The sequence below is a fragment of the Miniopterus schreibersii genome (genome assembly GCF_964146895.1).
Source record: "Miniopterus schreibersii genome assembly, chromosome: 16".
NCBI lineage: Eukaryota > Metazoa > Chordata > Mammalia > Chiroptera > Miniopteridae > Miniopterus > Miniopterus schreibersii.
Window position 1 is genome coordinate 27,575,773 of NC_138116.1, and position 18,024 is coordinate 27,593,796.

Consider the following 18,024-nt stretch of genomic DNA (forward strand, 5'->3'; position numbering starts at 1 on the left):
GTTGTACACCTGAAACTAACATGTTATATATGTCAATTATATCTCACTAAAAAAAAGGCCAGACAAACCCCTACTTTCACAAAGCTTACGTGCAAGTAGGGGAGAGACGCTCAACAAATAAAGGAATACCTGTGAGAGAGAGAAAGAGGAATGCTGGCGGGGAGAGGCTAAGAATTCAGGGTGAATTTTTGTGACCTTTTTTAAAATTAGCCCAGAAACGTTCCTCTCCGTGGAGGTGACATTAAACTGAGATGTGGACAAGAATGAGGCAGCTTTGTCAAAATCGAAAGGGAGAGCATTCCAGGCTGAGAGCACCCTGATTCTGGGAACCGGCCATCGGCCACCTGCAGCAGGCGCACTAGGTCTGGAGGCGGGAAGGGCAGGGAAGCAGGCGAGGGGTGGCTCGGCAGCTCCGCGAGGCAGGGCAAGGGGTCTGGGTGTCACTCCCAATGAGCAGACCCTGGGAGAACTGAAGCAGGCCTGGCAGGAGGGCTGCTGCAAAGAGAATGGGTTTTGGAAGAAAAAAAAGAAGTGGGAAACCAACGGGAAGCTGATCTGCATTTAGCCCAGGTGGGAAGTCGTGGTGGCCAGGACGCAGGTGGGTGGCAGGAGGGGAGATGAAGATAAGCGGTGCATTTTGCAAGTAGAGTCAACAGGACTTGCAGACAGGCTGTGTGTGTGGGAAGGAGCAGAAGGTAACCCTGTGGGTGGTGGTGTACCCAGCTAACGAGGGGAAACTGGGGAAGGAGCGGTCAGTGCTGGGTGCCAAGCTCTGTCCAAGGTGCCTCAGGCAGCCAAGAGGAAGTCACAGGCGGGAAGCTGGGAATAGGTGTGTGGGTTCTGGAGTGAGATCAGGGCTGGTAATACTAACTTGGTAGCCACGCATAACTTTTGTCTTTTTAAAAATTTAACTACTGTTAACTTAGCTACCCAAACAGACTGTAACCTCTTTGAGGGCAAGGGTGATGTACTGAATGATCTGAACGTCAGTGTTTAGGGCCGTGGTTCTCAAGCTTTAGCCTGCATCAGAATCACGGGGCAGTGGCCTGTGACACAGATTTTGCTGGGCGCCAATCTCAAAGTTTCTGATTCAGTAGGCCTGGGGTGGGACCTGAAAAGTGTATTCCTTACAAGTTCCCAGGTGTGGTGAGCGGGGTGGGAAATAAGAGGCTGAGAGGAAAGCATTAAAAAAAAAAAGTGAATGTGTGAAGACACACTCAACCTCTTCTGCTCTAAATGGTATACAGAAGTGGCTGGAGTTAAAGAAATCCCAGAGGCAGATTAAGGAAGTAGAGAGAAAAATAGTTCAGTTAGTGACAAAACCTGATTCTAGGAGTTTCCCCTTCGATTAATGCCCCTGTTCCAAGGTATTTCTCCGCTTATAAATAAAAGATGAAAAAGTATTTGCTTCAAAATTAACAACTTAAGAACAATTAAAAATCATAGAGTATTTTTAAAAGACTAGTTACATCCCTACTTCACTCGATGATCTATACCCAAAATAAACCTAACCACCAAGCCTGCACTCCTCTAAATAGACATCACCGGTTACCTGGTGACAGCTACCAGAAGCGAAGGCAAAAGGCCTCTGAGGAACTGAAAGGCTTCCAGAAAATGCACTTTGCCAATGTTAACCCTTCTTAGTAACAGAAATGTTGAAACTCTATTGAGGTATTTTTTCTGTACCCTTTTTCCTTAGGCCTGGCTTTTTAAAATGGAACATACTGCAAATTTACTAACGGTATCAAGTCAAGTTGTTGAGGGCTGGCTCCTACAGTGGAGGGGCGCTGACCCGGGAGTCAGGACACCTGGTACTTCCATGGCTCAGGCTCAGTCCAATAGTGCGGCTTTGGATAAGTCACTTCTACTTTTCATTATTTTTTAATTTTTATTGATTTCAGAGAGAGAGGAAGGGAGGGGGAGAGAGAGAAGCATCAATGATGAGAGTCACTGATCAGCTGCCTCCTGCACTCCCCCCACTGGGGATCGAGCCCGCAACCTGGGTATGTGCCCTGACCGGGAATTGAACCACGATCTCCTAGATTCTAGGTCGATGCTCAAACTGCTGAGCCATGTAGCTGCAAAAGTCTCAAATATTTATTATCTGTCCCTTTACAGAAAAAGTCTGCAACCCATAAGTTACATCACAGCATAGATACCCACATCATTCCAAAAAACCCATCCAAAGATTATCTGATTATGAGAGACTAACGTGTAAACTATGAATAGGAAAATACTGAAAAAGTGCTCTTGTGGAATTTGGATTTTTCAGCGTATTAAGACCACACAGGCCATTCCTCATGGGTGCGCATCAATGTGCAGCCTTCGAACCCAGAAGGAAAGACAATCTCCCAGTTTCACTGTCTGACTTCTGCAACTGTCTCAGCTAAAGGAGGAGATAAAATCTATAGACCAAATGCTATCATGGGAAAGTACAGCTAGGAACCAGAAGGGCTCTATAAAGTTAGGAAGTGTTTCCCAAGGATGTCAAAATCTAGTCTTCTAGTGAGGTGTCCATACTTTCTGAACCAAAAATAACTGAGACGAATGGGTCTGACAAGTGTGAGTGTACCATGGAAGGGCAAGGGGACAGTTTTTAAATTCGGGATGTACTAGAGACATCGGAGATACACTGCTGTGATGCTCACAGGTGAGAGACTCCCACAGAGCTGAGGGCCAAGCAGGTTAACAGGTATGTGTTCTCACTGATGGAGACTTTTGATAAACAGAGTTATAAGGAGAGAATTACTTGCAAGCTTAGACGTTTTAATAAGTTGGCTACTGGGGCTGTGAATCTGGGGATCAAGGTTTTTGGAGGAGTCAGGCTACCTGCCTGTGTGGAGCATCCTCAGACTCTAAGCATCTTGACATGTGGTATTTCTCAAAAAGTATCTAGCCCCCAATCAGCTTCCTACAAACACATGGACTGTTAAAAACTAAAATATGAGAATCAACCAATGAATGCATCGGTAAGTGGAACAAAAATCACGTTTCTCTCCTCCTCTCCCTTTCTCTCTCTAAAATCAATCAATAAAAAAATAAAGTAAAAAAAGGTGCCCACTAAATGTGTGAATGTAAATGAGGTCACATGTTCATTTTTAAGATCTGAGCATATATTCAGAAGATACTTTCATATTGACTATTACTAGTGCAATTCGCACAAAAGGGCATCGAAGCGAAGACCAGTTCCATTCTGAGGCCAGCTGAAGGAAGATTTATGCTCCACCCAGAGTCTGAGCACTTACCTCTGCTCTCCCCCAGCTAATTCATTATTCAGTGGCCTTCTCTCAGGTCAGGAAAGTTCTCAGTGCATCGAGGACTGGCTGGCTCATCGGTACACTTCCTCTTCGGTGCCTTCCCCGCACAGGCGATGCACACAGGTGCAGAGAAACCCACAGCCCTCGGCCCTCTTCCTTCGCAGGCCACGTCAGGATGGTTATGGGCTCCCAATCTCCTACCAGCAGAGCCCGCCCCTCCTGCGGCGTTTACAGGCTCCGACATCGGGGGATATTGCTGGCTTTGGTCAAATGTGAGAGAGAGAGACCTGTATGCATGGCCAGCAGCAGCAGAACCTCTGGCGTGCTCAGGAAGGCCAAGCTGTTACATCACGCCACAGCACTGCAACCTTCAAAGCGACGCTTCTACCCACGACGGCCTCACTATTCATCGAAACATTACAGGACGCGGCCTTGAAGGGTCCACTTAAAAGACAAAGCAACTGCTGCACAGTGGAAGCTCTCCCTTCCGTCTTCAGGCTCCCAAGGTCCTCCGTTTCCCTCAGTGCTCCTACAGCTCGCATCCTCCGAGGGAGCGCCAGAGCCAGAAGCCTGTCACTACTCATTCCCGTATCGCCCCACGTTACCTGGCCTCGAAAGCGGGAGTGGCATGAAAAGTATGCACGTGGGCCTGCAGGTCAGAGAGGAGACACCGGTGAGGGTTCCCTCCGAGACCTGCCCGCCTGGCCTAAGTGACCGCAGAGGCGGCTGCTAGGCTGGGCCAGGGAGACATGTCCCGAGCAGGTGAGAGCTAGGGCGCTGCCGGTCTGTCTTCTGTGAATCGGACACAAACTTTCAAAGGAAGAGATTGAGAGAAAAACCTAAATATACAAAGACGCCACTTTTCACCTCTGGACAAACTACCTTCTTGCCTCTGTTTTTCACAAATGAAACCATCTATAAGGAATATTCATTTAAAATGACGTTTTAGTCTGAGCAGGAAAGAACTTGAAAGGATGAATTTACTGTCACTGGAAGCTGTGGAACTGACAAATTTATTTGGTAAATGGGATTCTCTCAGAAAATAATGCAAACGAGGAGTCACCAGGTTTTTGCTTAATTTCCCGTTTCCTCAAATTCAGGACAGAAATGGGGGGAGGGGAAGCAGGGAAGTATGGAAGTAAATATGGCACATATTACGTACAAGCCTGTAGCTAGCAAATTATGCGGTTGGCTGCTCAGGAAGTGTGATCTCGCCCTGGCCGGTGTGGCTCAGTGGTACAGCACTGGCCCATGTACCGAAGGGTTGAGGGTTCAATTCCTGGTCAAGGGCATGTAGCTGGGTTGCAGGTTCCTTCACGGGCCCTGATCGCGGTGCTTGAGGGAGGCAAGCAATCAGTGTCTCTCTCTTACATCGATGTGTCTCTCTCTGTCCCACCCCCTGCCTCCCTCCCCTCCACTCTCTCTAAAAATCAATGGAAAAAATATCCTCAGGTGAGGATTAGCCAAAAAAGAAAAAAGTGTGATCCTAGGAGACAACATTCCTCAGAACAGCAAGGGGGGAACATCCACGCTACAGGCAGGAAGTAAATCAGAGCAGAAACCACACCAGTGAGGTACGTGCAGAGGAAAGCAACTGGCCTTTTCTGAGACTAGGTTTCCTCTTATATGTACAAACCATTACTTGTCTTCTTTCCTAACAAGTATTATCTTCTTGTACAAAAAATAACTTCCAGGGTAAGAAAGATAGAAGGCACAGGATTTCACTCCCATCTGTACAGAAATACTTACTTTGTAAGACACACACAAAAAAACCCCTCGAGATCACAGTACACAGTAGTTATTTATTTAAATACTTGAAAAGGTCAATGATGGAAAAAATAGGTTTATCGTGAGAGTTTATATTCATTAGATTTATTTTACCATTTAAAAAAGTGCTGCTTCTAGGTTATCCTAGCCAGACACAGAACACTTCGCGACACATGCAGCTTCTGCAACACACTAGAACAGACACAGCCGTCGTAGAACGACATACACTCGGGGGGGAAATCCAGTTGTGGTAGTGGTGACTCTTTATTCAAACTAAAAACACTGATAATATACAAATTGTTTTTCTCATTTGATTGACAGGGCTATAAAATTCAACATACTGACAAAGGAAGCAACACAATCTCTCAGGTAACACCCCTGCTAATCGCCTCCAGCTTACTGCTTCCTAACAGGAGGGTCTCACACTCAGGCACACAACTGTCTAGACCGCAGGACGGCTTCAAGGCTGGCCCACAGCAAATGACCGAAAGAAAGTTGTTTGGTAAGCTGACATCGACTTGTTTTTAAAAAGGGAGAGAAAATGCTAAGTTGTGCCTCGTAGACTTAAAAGGACCCAAAGGTCATCCTGATTAAACGTGAAATAAATAAGTGATCCGTGAGTAAATACAATCTCTGAGCTGACTTAAGCCTAGGAGAGTGAGCCAACTGAGTACTAATACCGTGTAAAAACGTCCAGAAACATCGTTTCTAGAACTCCGTTTGGGAGACCACATCTTGCCTGAATATGTACATTATTTACAAAACATTCCCTTTTGGCCTCTGGAACTTAGCCACTTTAGTTTGGCTGCTAAGCTGTTTCTTTCCACATGCCAGCCAATACTGCCGTTATAACTATCATTAAAATACATTTATGCACGAATTACAAATAATTAATAAAGTAACTCTGCATGTATAAATATGTCAATATTTCTAGCAGAATTTAAAGCATTCAGAATGTACATAAAAGTATTTGGTAGGTAGGGGCCAGTATTTTTTGTTTTAATCATCGCTGTTTCAGTAATGCTTTGTACATAGCAAAGCCCAAAACAGCAAAAACAGTAGCACCAAAACTTGCTCGAAGCCAAAACGTGGAGCTCTTGAGGTCAGCTTGTGTCACGTGCCTGTAGTCAGAAAATACAATTAATATTTAAAACATGATTAGTACGAAAATACCAGTATTAACAGTCTACTTTTAGGGAAGTATTAGCACACTTGTCAGGCTAATTGCGTACAGCAATGCTTACCAACAATATTTATCGGTATAGCCACAGGTACTTTCCTTAGACGATCATTATCTTATAATGTAGACATGAATAAAAACGAACGTCTTTACAATTAGTTACGATTTGGGGGTAAACAACATTGAAAATTTTATACATTTTCTTCACATGGGAAATGGAGAACTCAGGAAAAGCAACGTCCCACTTTTTAACACCACCATGTTCCTTCAGAATGGGAGGTAAGACTGGGACCTCACAATTTTGAGGGTCAATTTCGAGGAACTTAATGTGCAATCTCGAGTCTCCAGGCACCCAAAGCTGTCTTGTAAGCAGTTAAGCGACAAGTGACAATACTTTTCTAAGAGCAATGCTGGAAGTCAACTTTGGAAATATTGAGCCCCATAAAAATTTACCAAAAGAAACGCCCCCAGCAAAGTGGGTGGGGAAGATTTATCAGTTTGCATTATTTTGGTTACTACTGATTAAAGAAAGGAAACAAACCAACCAACCCTGGTATTAGTTAGACAGGCAGTGACAATGGTAACAACTAAAAGACACAGTGTAACATGATGGAATGAAAAGTAAAGGATATTAAAAAAAAAAAAAGAAGCCATATTATGCATGACAAGAACAGGGACAGCCTGTACCACAAACTGAGTTTGTGAGCATGCTCAGTTAATAGCACTGCTAAGCACCCTCAAGAGCCTCAAGTATGACAGCTTACCATTAAGAGAAAAAAGCTTTAGAGCAAAGGCGGGAACATTTATTCAAGTGTCACGGGAGTTTCAGTTAAGTGAACACAATTGAGGTGATGCAGGAAACTTAACAGAACTAAGAGCTTAGAGAGACTGTCTGGTTCAGGTTATTTTACAACTAAGTTAAACAAACAGATTTGAAGCAAAAGTCAGACATCATTAGAAGACCAAGACGTTGACATGCAAGAGAGTTAAGAGCCAAGAATAGAAATTGTACAAAACTACTGTGCCTCAGCAATAGGTAAAGAGTGATCAGTTTAGTCATCACAAAACGCAGTCTGCACATCCCTAGGAACAAGACTACGATACAATCCAGAGTGCCCCATGCTATCACCCTGGCAAAACAACACTCAGCACTCCGAATGCTTCTCCTCCCCAGTTTCTATTAAAAAAAAATATCACTCCTTACATAATTATTATTTTACAAAGCAAAGTGATAACAAATTCATTCCTCCTTGCGAATTAGTTATTTCATCAGGCAATGTTTTATTTGTTTTTTTCAAAGTTAGGGAAGAGAATGCTTAGGTTTGAATTTTTCCAGTTGGAAAAACTCCCAACAAGGCCAACCCACTGCTCGTGGGAAATGTTACCTGGCTTCAAGAAAAAGTGGACCATGGGATGACTCCATGAAGATGGAATCTTCAACAGAGCTGACGGCGTGCACCTGGTGGGTAATGCTGCCTTCGTCGTCTGCTAACAGCATGGCACCCCACTCAGCTACCCGGGCTCTTAACCTTTTATACACATGCATACAGGTTGCGGTTCATAGCAGCGCTCACGAAAGGGGACTGAAAATAACGTCTCTCAAACAGCCCACACAGAAACTGAGTTGCCACCCTATATGATACTTCTCATGGTTTTTGTATTTAAAATAAATGTAGTCTATAGCAAGTTGCAAAACTTTAAAAAAAAAAATCTATCTATATGTACTGTTTAAAACACACTCACATACTAGGCAAGGAAACCTAAGGCTGTAATGTACATTCTCTACAGATCCCGCAGAGGCTGGTCTTGGTATAACCAAAACACTAAGGGGAAGCCCTTGAAACCAATGCCCTAAGCAGTGTCTGACATGTGGTGACCGCAAGTATTCATTCAAAATGAGGCTAACAACTATTAATCAGGAAGTTCATAGACACTTCTAATTTCAGACTACAAAAAACTACAAAACACATCTGTGAAAAATTGCGTCCAACATTGCAAACTCACAGACTGTTATGAACCTATGATGAGAGAGTTTCAAAGTTTACAACTTCAAATCAGTTGAGATGTACAGACTTTAAAGTGAGAACACAGGTTAAAAGTGCATTAGAGCTTTTGCTTCAAGCTTTGGTCTCTATATGATTTTTGTGCATTGCACTGATTTTTCTATAACTTTTTTTACACTTATTTTTTAACTTAGGGAAATAAAGGGGTTAGGATTAAAGTTAGCTGCAGTAAGATTAAAATCAGCCAAAATAATTTCTCATAAATATTCAAGTACGGAATCTTATGCACTAGCTCCCTTTGTTGTATTTTAAGAAAGTATTATCATTCAAAAAAGTAATGTAGTCTGACTGACTTTATTGCTTAGTTTTCTTTTGTATTTCAAGACAGTAATTATTTTCCCCAAGCTGTAGTATAGCCGTGAATAGGCAAAACAGTAGTTCATATGTACATATGACAAACAATATAGATACATGCTCAAGATATAGCTAGTTAAAAACTTAAGGCAACTATTAACTCATAAAATATATTTTAATGATTCCATCCACGTTATAGGAGTTGTTTCAGGCACTTTAGACATGGAAAACCACACAGATAGCAAGCTACTTAGAGAACTATTTCAATCTAAAAGCGGCACTAACTGGGCTCTATTTATAGAAGAGAAAGCATTTTTAACGGATGGCACATTTATCATTGCTTAGCTAACTGACAACACCTGAATAAAGAATAGTGCCATCTCGCCCTGGCTGGTGTTGCTCAGTAGTTAGAGCGTCGTCCTGTGCACCAAAGGGTCGAGGGTTCGATTCCCGGTCCGGGTACACAGGCGGGCTGCAGGTCTGACCCCGGTCGGGGCGCATACATGAGGCAACCAATTGGTGTTTCTCTCCCCCCCACCCCCAGCCCGAATCAGTGAAAAACATCCTCAGGTAAGGATTAAAAAAAAAGAATAGTGCCATCTTAATTGTATTCCATAAGTATTAAGAACTGAGTCATGTTTATCATTTTAGGTCCCAAGTAGAAGCAGAATAACAGTTTCATAAAGCTGCTTCCCAATTCAATTCTAAATTCAGGCAAAAATAATTCCTCCCCAATTCAAAACTATGGTTCTTTCAAAATGACTCACATAAAATATCATCTTAGAATAAATTATAATATCTTATTGCACACTTTTTCTTTCTTCTTAAAGTATTTTAGTATTAAAAAGGTAATACATGCTCGTTGTAAGATATGTGCAAAATAAAAGCAGGAAGGAAAATATCACCTACAGTCCTATCACCTAAGGCAACTAATTAAAATCTGGGATATTTCTTTTTAGACTTTTTCTATGTATTTCTCACTTAGCTGCAAACACGGTGTGTATAATTTATATAATTTTATATCCTTTAAAAACCTACCACGTGAGGACTTCTCCATACATTCTAAGAGGCCACACTGTTTCCGTCTGGTGCCTATTCTCCACTCATGGGGGACTATGACTGAAGTGATGAGTATCTTTCTACATAAGAATTTTCTCTGTATTTAGGAGAGCTTCCTTAAAAGACTTCCCCAAGATCAATATTACAGGGTTAAAGATGTGTGTGTGAGTCTGTGTAAAAAGCTTCTTTTTAAAAAAATCTATCGATATACCAGAGTCACCACATTTTCCTACTCTATTTGGAATAACATAATTTAGTTCAGCAGTGTCTCTTTTTAGAACGTAAGAAATAATGACTAACTGCTGAAATATAAATTTAATCACGTGAAGCTTGTCAGAGCTTTCAAGTTCTCAGGTGGAAAACCCTTGTGTTTTGGAGGCTGGTTTTCTGTCTGGGGAGTGCTGAAGGCCCATACCCATCAGGTGACAAGTGCTTCTTGAAAGGTGTGGGAGCCGATCAATATGTTTGGACTTGGGTATTATTAAGGCTGCTACTTAATAAGGCACAAAGGAGGAAATGTTTCAAAATTCAGGCAATAAAGAGTTAAATAAAGAATTGTCTCTGTGGCCCTGCCGGTGTGGCTCAGTGGTTGACCCATGAGCCAAGAGGTTACTGGTTCGATTCCCGGTCAGGGCACATGCCCAGGTTGTGGGCTTGACTCCCAGTAGAGGGTGTCCAGGAGGCAGCCGATCAGTGTTTCTATCTCTCTATCCCTGTCCCTTCCTCTCTCTTTAAAAACCAATAAAAACATATAAAAACTATAAAATAAAATAAAAAGAATGTCTTGGTGAAAAGCTACACCAGGCATATAACAGAGTGACAAAAATTTCCACATACCTTTGCACAGAATGCCTTAAGGAAGGCATACATTTGTGGTGAATATAAGAACATGGCCCAAAATCTTTATTGGTCCAATGTATTTAACCAACAATAAATAAAGGGAATGTTATCCACTGGAAATTTAGAAACACAAAATAATCAAATCCTAAAGGGCTCAACGGCATTAAACCCATCCTAGCTATTCCCAAATAGGGTATTTTTAATTTTGTTTTTTATAAGGTGTCACAGGGCTTTATATATCTGGGGTATGGAAATTCTATTAAAGGGATCTAAAAGTCTGCAAAAATTAGAATGTGAGGAAGCGGGGAGAATTCAGTGAGACCCAGATATCAATTAACCTTGTCTCAGGTTGCAGGCTATTATGCAGAGGAAAGAAAAGTAAAGTAGAATATACTCAAAGGTGACAAGGCTGAGGCTTTAGGAAGAGCAGTTCCACACAGACCCTTTCCAGTCCTCCCATACAGCTTGTCAGAAATAAGTCTGAATTTCTTACTTTTCATTTTTCTCACTCATTTTACCCTTTCCAAACACAACTCAGAGGTGTACAAATGCACAAATATGAATGATCTTCCAATTTTATAATTCCATCCATATATGTATCTCAGGTATGGAGTTTTAAGTTAATACTCTGAAATAGTCTATATAATGGTAATGCATGTAACCTAGAGTGACTAAGGCTCATAGGTATCACATATAGCTTTTTGCTATTTCAATTACCTATCTTAAGTTGAAAACTGTACTGAGGTCACCAAAACTATAGTCTTCTGTTTTTAATAACTCACTTAAAAAAAAAAATTCTGAACCTTCATGCTTTTATTGTTCTCAATGCTTCTGCCTGGTGAAGTATTTTTAAAAATATTTATTTCAAATAAAAATGCCTGTACTACTAATACTTTTAATAATGAAAATTTTCCTAATTGAACTAGTAGGCATGAATATTCTAATATATTTCTCAAAATAGGAATCAAAGTATAGTACGTATCCAACAAAGATAAATTAGAACACAAAAGTCCTAAGAGAGCCATTAACTGAGCATGCCTGAATAGTAACATACTTTGGGAAAGGACACAGGTGGGCATCAATGTAAAATAATGCTTTACCAAGCATTAGAAGAATAAAAATTTAGATGATCATAGATACATGGGAAATATGCCATGGGAAACATAATATCTACATGATAACTACTGATACTTAAAGATCGAAATAGGCAAACTCCACCTTGTGTGTCCTTTAATGTACTAACCAAATGGCAAAGGCATTTTAAATTATAAGCAGCAGCATACTTAATGAGAATCTATAACAATCTCTTGTATAATTTTAAACATATGACCTACGTATCCAAATTCAAATAAAAGCCTTGTAAGGACCTTCACACAAAGGAATACAGAAGTTTCATATGAAACTAAACACAGGACAGAATTCCTTGCATACAATATTTTACTATAACATAATATCCTAAGAATTCCTACATTCCCAACAGAATCTCTGTAACATCAAGAATTCTAGGAACCTATCCTCTTCATAAAGCAATCCTATGAAAAGGTAGTTCATTCTGGTATGACTAAAGTAAAATTCTTTCTTCAATAGAAAAGGGGGGGGGCTCTTAAACTAAGTGACATGATTTTAAATTATGTAAAGAGGAACTTAGGTGATTATTAAAAGCAACATGGGCAAATGGAGTAAGTCATTAATGAATGGCTTAAGTGTCATATACATCCAATTTTAAAAATACAGTAAAAATAGGGCAGAAATTACATTGGGTATGAAGACGGTCCATCATACCATTGGGTCTCTGTAAGTACTCAGTGTGAACTATGCACTTGGTTGCTAAAGCAAAATGCTGCTACCAAACTTAAGAAGTAACATGAACACGTAATTTATATGGCTAATGCAAATAATAAAATGGAATAAAAGAAATCCTATATCCAAAATAAACAAAGAAAATCTCACCAAAATAATGAATTGTAAAATAAACAATGGTGACTGAATTATAGGTTAGGAGGAATGGATCGTACACAGAAAACTAGCTGGGAAAGGGACCGAGAGGAGTTAAAAAAATGACTAAGTGGCACAGACAAATGAAAGTGAACACCTAAAGGAAGGGACAAATTAAAGTTCATAGCACACTACAGCGTAGTAGAATCTTCATACAAAGTAGGAGTGTTCTGAAGTGAGAATAATAAATAAAGTGAAATCCTGGGTAGTTCAAACCAACAATTCAAGCTCATGCCTGCATAATCATTTTAACACTTCCACATTAAAAAGGTATTTAAAAATAAAAATATAATCAAAAGCTATTTTCCCCCAGTAACATGATTTACACTATTCGAAATGAAAGCATTACCAAAGATTAAGATCATCTGACCACGTTAATCATCCTGCAAATGTATTTAAATTATTCTAAAGGAAACATAAACCTCTCCAGCCCTAAAGGGCAAGCCCTAACTACCAAAGTTACATGTCAGATACATAGTTTAACACTTGTCTTACTTGTTGAAGTCAATATACACTCAATTAAGCTGGGAAAAAATGTATTACTGCTTTCTACTTAAAATCTGTACTGCCAGTAAATAAGCTCAAAAAAAAAAAAAAAAGGATAATCTTTCCTGGTCAAAAACACATAGCTAGGGAAAAATGGACAATTTCAGAAATGAATCTATTAAAATTGCCTAAGTATAAAATAACTAAAAGGCTTAAATCCTCTCATGGTCAGGTTATAGCACCTCCTTTTTTTTAGCATGGGGCTAAGGTCACTGAAAATACAACCAAAATTTAAAGAAAAAAAATTTTACCATAATTAATATTTAGAAAGGTACTTAAAGGGAGGTCCATTATTTTTTTCATCTTCATATTTTGCCTCAGCTCACAGCAAATCCTATCCAGAGCAGGCACTTAAATTAAGTATTTGAACAAGTAAGTCAAAGTTGGGGGGAGGGTGAGAAGAATGTGGCCCCAAACATGTGTTATGTCTAGAAGTAATTTCTAATGCAGTAATCAAAGTTTTTCCATGCACTAATTTGAGAACAACATGCATGTACCAATATTTGTCTACCAAATGCTTTGTGGACATTTGATGAAACTTTTTGCTTAAATCAAAATTTTAAAACTGCTCTTTTACAGTTCCAAATCAAATACTAGGCATGGTGGATTTCTAAAACCAAAAACTTAAGAGTTAGTGTTAGTGCTGAGTGAGAATCCTCCCTGCTGAATTCTTAAATGGCTTGTATTCAATCAATCAATCCTTTTTGCTTATGTAACATTAAGACATACCTAGCATGGCAAACCAGCGGTGACCAGCCACCAAAGGCTGCCAAAACCTGAGAAATACTAGCATAAGGTGATTCCCTCATCCCATCATCCTGTAACCTTCTCAAATCCTTCACGTGGAAGCAGTAAAACGGGGAAGGGGGAAGGAGACACTCTCATTCCCCAGGTGTACTTTTGTGTGTGTGCATTTTTACAACTCTAAGCCATATCCCAAGGCTGAGGTTGCAAACTGGTGGCCTGTAAAAAACATGTTCTGTTTGTTCTGATTTGTACTTTTAAAAATTTTAACTTGCTATTATTTAAATATCAGGAAATTTCACATAAAAATCCTGCTTTAATCTAGTCTCATAGAATCAGAACACCTGGAGACACCAGAGCTGAGCTGTGGGGGCCTCTTTTAGACACGGCCTGTCACAGTCCCCACCCTCTCTTATTTTTTATATGTGGCCACCTTCATTCATTTACATTATCCATCCAGACCCTATAGGCACTTAATTTGGGCTTCCACCCCCACCAACTTTATCTCCATCCTCTTAAAAACTAGAAAAAACTTCAATATACAACTTTCAAATTTCCACTGTACTTCTATAAACTAAGCTATTAAAATACTACCAGGGATCAGGAAGAGTTCTTTGAAAGGTACAATGGTTTCCCTCTGCATCTTTTTCATTCCTTCGGTTCTTGATTACGGGGTATCAGTGATGTATCTTGACATCACCATTAAATAATTTCTAGTTTACAAATAAATATGGCAAAATGGACTGATTTCTCTTCGAGGATCACTGTACAGAATAATATACTACGAGCAAGCTTTTCCAATGATGCACACCCAACCTACTTCGTTTGAAAGCTGACTAAACCAATCTAAGAATAAAACTGTTGTTAAGACGCAGACAATAAACTAATCTGCAATTCTGGACAACCAAGAGCTTCTAGAATAAATAAAATGGATGGTCTGTGATCAGCAATTACTAGGTGCCAAGGTGGGTTCACCAAGAATACGGCCCCTAACAGATGTCACTTCCTGTTCAGATAAAATTCCTATGCTGGTAGGCAGGAGGAATGTGGCAGAAATTATATAGTGATTTCATAAAAAGCCCTCCATGAAATCTCTCTTAAGATAATGAGATAAAATACGACTGGATAATTCAATATTTTTAATGGACAGAATAATCTCTCCCCAAGGATTTGGAGCCTGTGTCACGTGGAAGAGTTCTCCAGCGGAGTGCTATAGGGCTTGCTCACTTTAGCTCGCTTTCTCTTTCTCTCTCTCTCTCTCTCAATCTTTGGGTATTCAACATTTTTTTTTTTTATATCAACAACTGGAAAGATAAAGAAGACATCTTCAAAATTTGCAAATAACACAATGTTGAGAGAGATATAGAATGGGACAAATGGCAAAAATAATGTTTGAAATGACTGAGCTAGAACAAATGGACCAAAAGGAATGTGACATTTAATAGAGATACGTACGTATCTGCAATTAGATTCAGAGTCAACTAAAAATGGCAAATACACAATCAGAGAGGAGGAGACACTGCCTTACTAGCACATCATATGAGAGAAAAAAAAATCTGATCTTAATTAACCCCAAGATTAATATGCATCAACAGTGGGATGGGGCCACTAAAAAGTGAATTCATGCAGTAAACAGGTGTCCTAACTGTGGAGCATGACTGCCCGCTGTTCTGGACTAGTGGGATCACACCTGGAGCACTTATCCAGGTACCCTAAAAACCTACGGGGCTTTGAGATGAGGACAACCAGGAATGATGAAGTCACTAAACCATCAAATCTAAGAAAAGGCTGAAAGAAATGGGGATGTTCTACCTGGAGAAGAGAAAATTAGGGGAGACATGATGGCCGTCTTCAAATGTCTGAAGGATTGTTATGTTGAAGAGGGAGTAGAATAGTCGTATGTTGTTCTAAAGGGCAGAACTAAAACTAAAGGAAAGAAAGTTATAGGGAAATCATTTTAGTTGAAAAATAATAAAAAGCAAAAGCAAAAACTCTCTCCAATGAGGAAAGCCTTCAGCAGATCAACAGCACTCTCACCAGAAGGGTTGCAGGAAGGCATTCTAATGGGAGGTTAGGCCAGAAGAATTTTAGAATCTCTTCCAACTTGACCATTTCCAAATCAGAGCTCCTGAATGTTGTTTGGTTTGAACTAGCCTGCAGTTTCTCAGACAGGCGTCACGAGAGAATCTGTATTACTACTTTAGGAGATGCCATTCGAAGGACAGAGGCAGAACTTTACACCAAGTGAGTATGGTGATCCCTTCAAAGCAGTCACCCGAGAGGGCTGCATTCTTATTCCAGAGCTGCTAGTGCTCCAAACCTCACCAAAACTCTTTGAGAAAGCTTTCCAAGTCCGTTTCTGGCTTGCATAAGGTATAGTCTGTTTCACAGCTGGTAGACACAAACTACCCTACTCATCTGGTACAGTCAGAGCCTAGTCCTTGGTGGGAGTCCACTGGTGACATCTAAATGATTTCAAAATCATTTACCATTTTAGTGACATCTAAATGATTTCAAAATCATTTACAATTTTAGTGACATCTAAATGATTTCAAAATCCTCTTTCATTCTTAGACACATAAAAATTTGACATTAGATACAAATTAATATTACATCGGCTCTTAAATGCTCACAAAATGTAAAATCAACTTGAACAAAGGCAGCATGGCCAGAATAAGAAAAGAACCTCCCAAGTGCATTGCTTTGAGAGCACGTGTATATCCTATTTTTTTTCTTTCCTTTTTCAAAGCATATTACTTTCTAGGCATATGTCACGTTTTGGACTCAATTGTGAAGACCTCAAAAACTAGTACTACAGATTTTTCTTTTCCACGTTCCTCTGAATCCTTAAGGTTGGTTATTAGCCTTATTTCCATAAGCCGTACTCTTTCAAATAAACATTCCAGGTACTTATAATAGATAATTTGTTCAAACCCAAGATATTCTTCACATTGGTATGGGTTTAAGAAGTTGTATTATTTTAATGTAACCTAAATACATTATAACATTTGGGGTCAACGTGTGTTTTCCTTACTATGAATGTCCTAATCTACTTCTACAACTCTCAGCCAAAAGATTTTAATCTCCTTATATATTATCCTCTAAAATGAAAAATACTTTAAATTCCTTAATGAAAAAACTAAAATCTTACAGTCCCCTAAATATATCTATTAATTTAAAGACGTTACTAAGAATGACTCAAGATCTAAACACTGTCACCATGGTGAGATAGCTGGGCATCAGTCAGCTCGTTGTCTTTGTAAGTATCAGTGTAATAAATAGTTATCCACTTTTCTCTTTTGTATTTTAACAGAATGCCTGGTACCCAGTAAATAAAGTTAAGAACCTGTTAAGAACTGCAGTGAAGATTTTGTTCTTTACAGATTGCAGCAAGTCTGAGTTGAGGAAGTTCTGACAGATGCAAAATGTACACCTGTTGCAGGTGCACATACAGCGTAACCGGGCATGGCTGCGAAAACACACAGAAGGACAGGAGTTGAGTTCTTACTTACAAATATGGCACAAGTCAGGGTGTGCCAACTTAAAAAAAAAATTTAGGCATAAGCAACACTAAGGAGAGGGATAGTGTGGGGCATGCTAAAGTTGTGCAGAATTCCACATATACCAAAAATATCATGAACCATCACAGCTCCCGCCTCCCTCCCTGCAGAAGATCTAAGGACAAGGGGGATGGAATTATTATTACAAGAGTTTTAGTGGAATAAATATGCACAGCAATAGATGGCACCCTCGTCTAAATTAATAAAAAGAAAAACTGAGTAAGCCATAGCACCCACCAAATGGACAAAGTCTGCTAACATTTAAATAACCACTCCCTGCTCCTCCTCTTCCTCCCTCAGCATACACACATGCCTGAAAACCAGGAAGGAGAAGAGTGAAATACACGCATAACAATCCAAAGACGAGTATATTCAACGCTGAGGAGATATGAACAACATCGTCTTTAAATTAGCGAGCACCTTGGTTCCCAAAGGAAATCAAAGGGCTCCATCTTGAACAAAACAGGGTAAATTTCATCTGCTACTAAAACACAGCAGCTAAGTATGATAGTAGGAAACTCTGGGTAGGATGTAAAAATCAACAACGATCCAATTGGTATTAGATACGAAATTTAGGGAGGCTTTCTGACTCCTTTCTGGTTGAGTGGAGTTGCACTAGTTGGTACAGGCACATGGGACAACCCGTTTCACCTCTGCCCTAGCAACCAAAGTTGGGGGTCTCCAGTGACTGCTCAGTGGTCAGAGCCACTCAGACATAC

The 18,024-nt window shown here is 40.0% G+C and overlaps 1 protein-coding gene across 7 annotated transcripts in view; it reads right to left on the bottom strand.

The window, feature by feature from the left end:
• Positions 1-5,039: 5,039 nt before the first annotated feature.
• The window catches only part of RHOT1 (ras homolog family member T1), a 52,682-nt gene continuing 39,697 nt past the window's right edge, over positions 5,040-18,024 (bottom strand). For 2 of the 7 annotated variants that reach the window (XM_081115699.1, XM_081115693.1), the window contains 3 exons: positions 17,092-17,214; positions 7,590-7,733; positions 5,040-6,145 (listed from right to left, as the gene is read on the bottom strand). In XM_081115699.1, coding sequence (XP_080971825.1) covers positions 6,028-6,145; positions 7,590-7,733; positions 17,092-17,214 — 385 coding nt within the window. In that variant the 3' untranslated portion in view covers positions 5,040-6,027. The remainder of the gene's footprint in view (positions 6,146-7,589; positions 7,734-17,091; positions 17,215-18,024) is intronic. The other 5 variants (XM_081115696.1, XM_081115695.1, XM_081115697.1 and 2 more) reach the window with 3 other exon arrangements.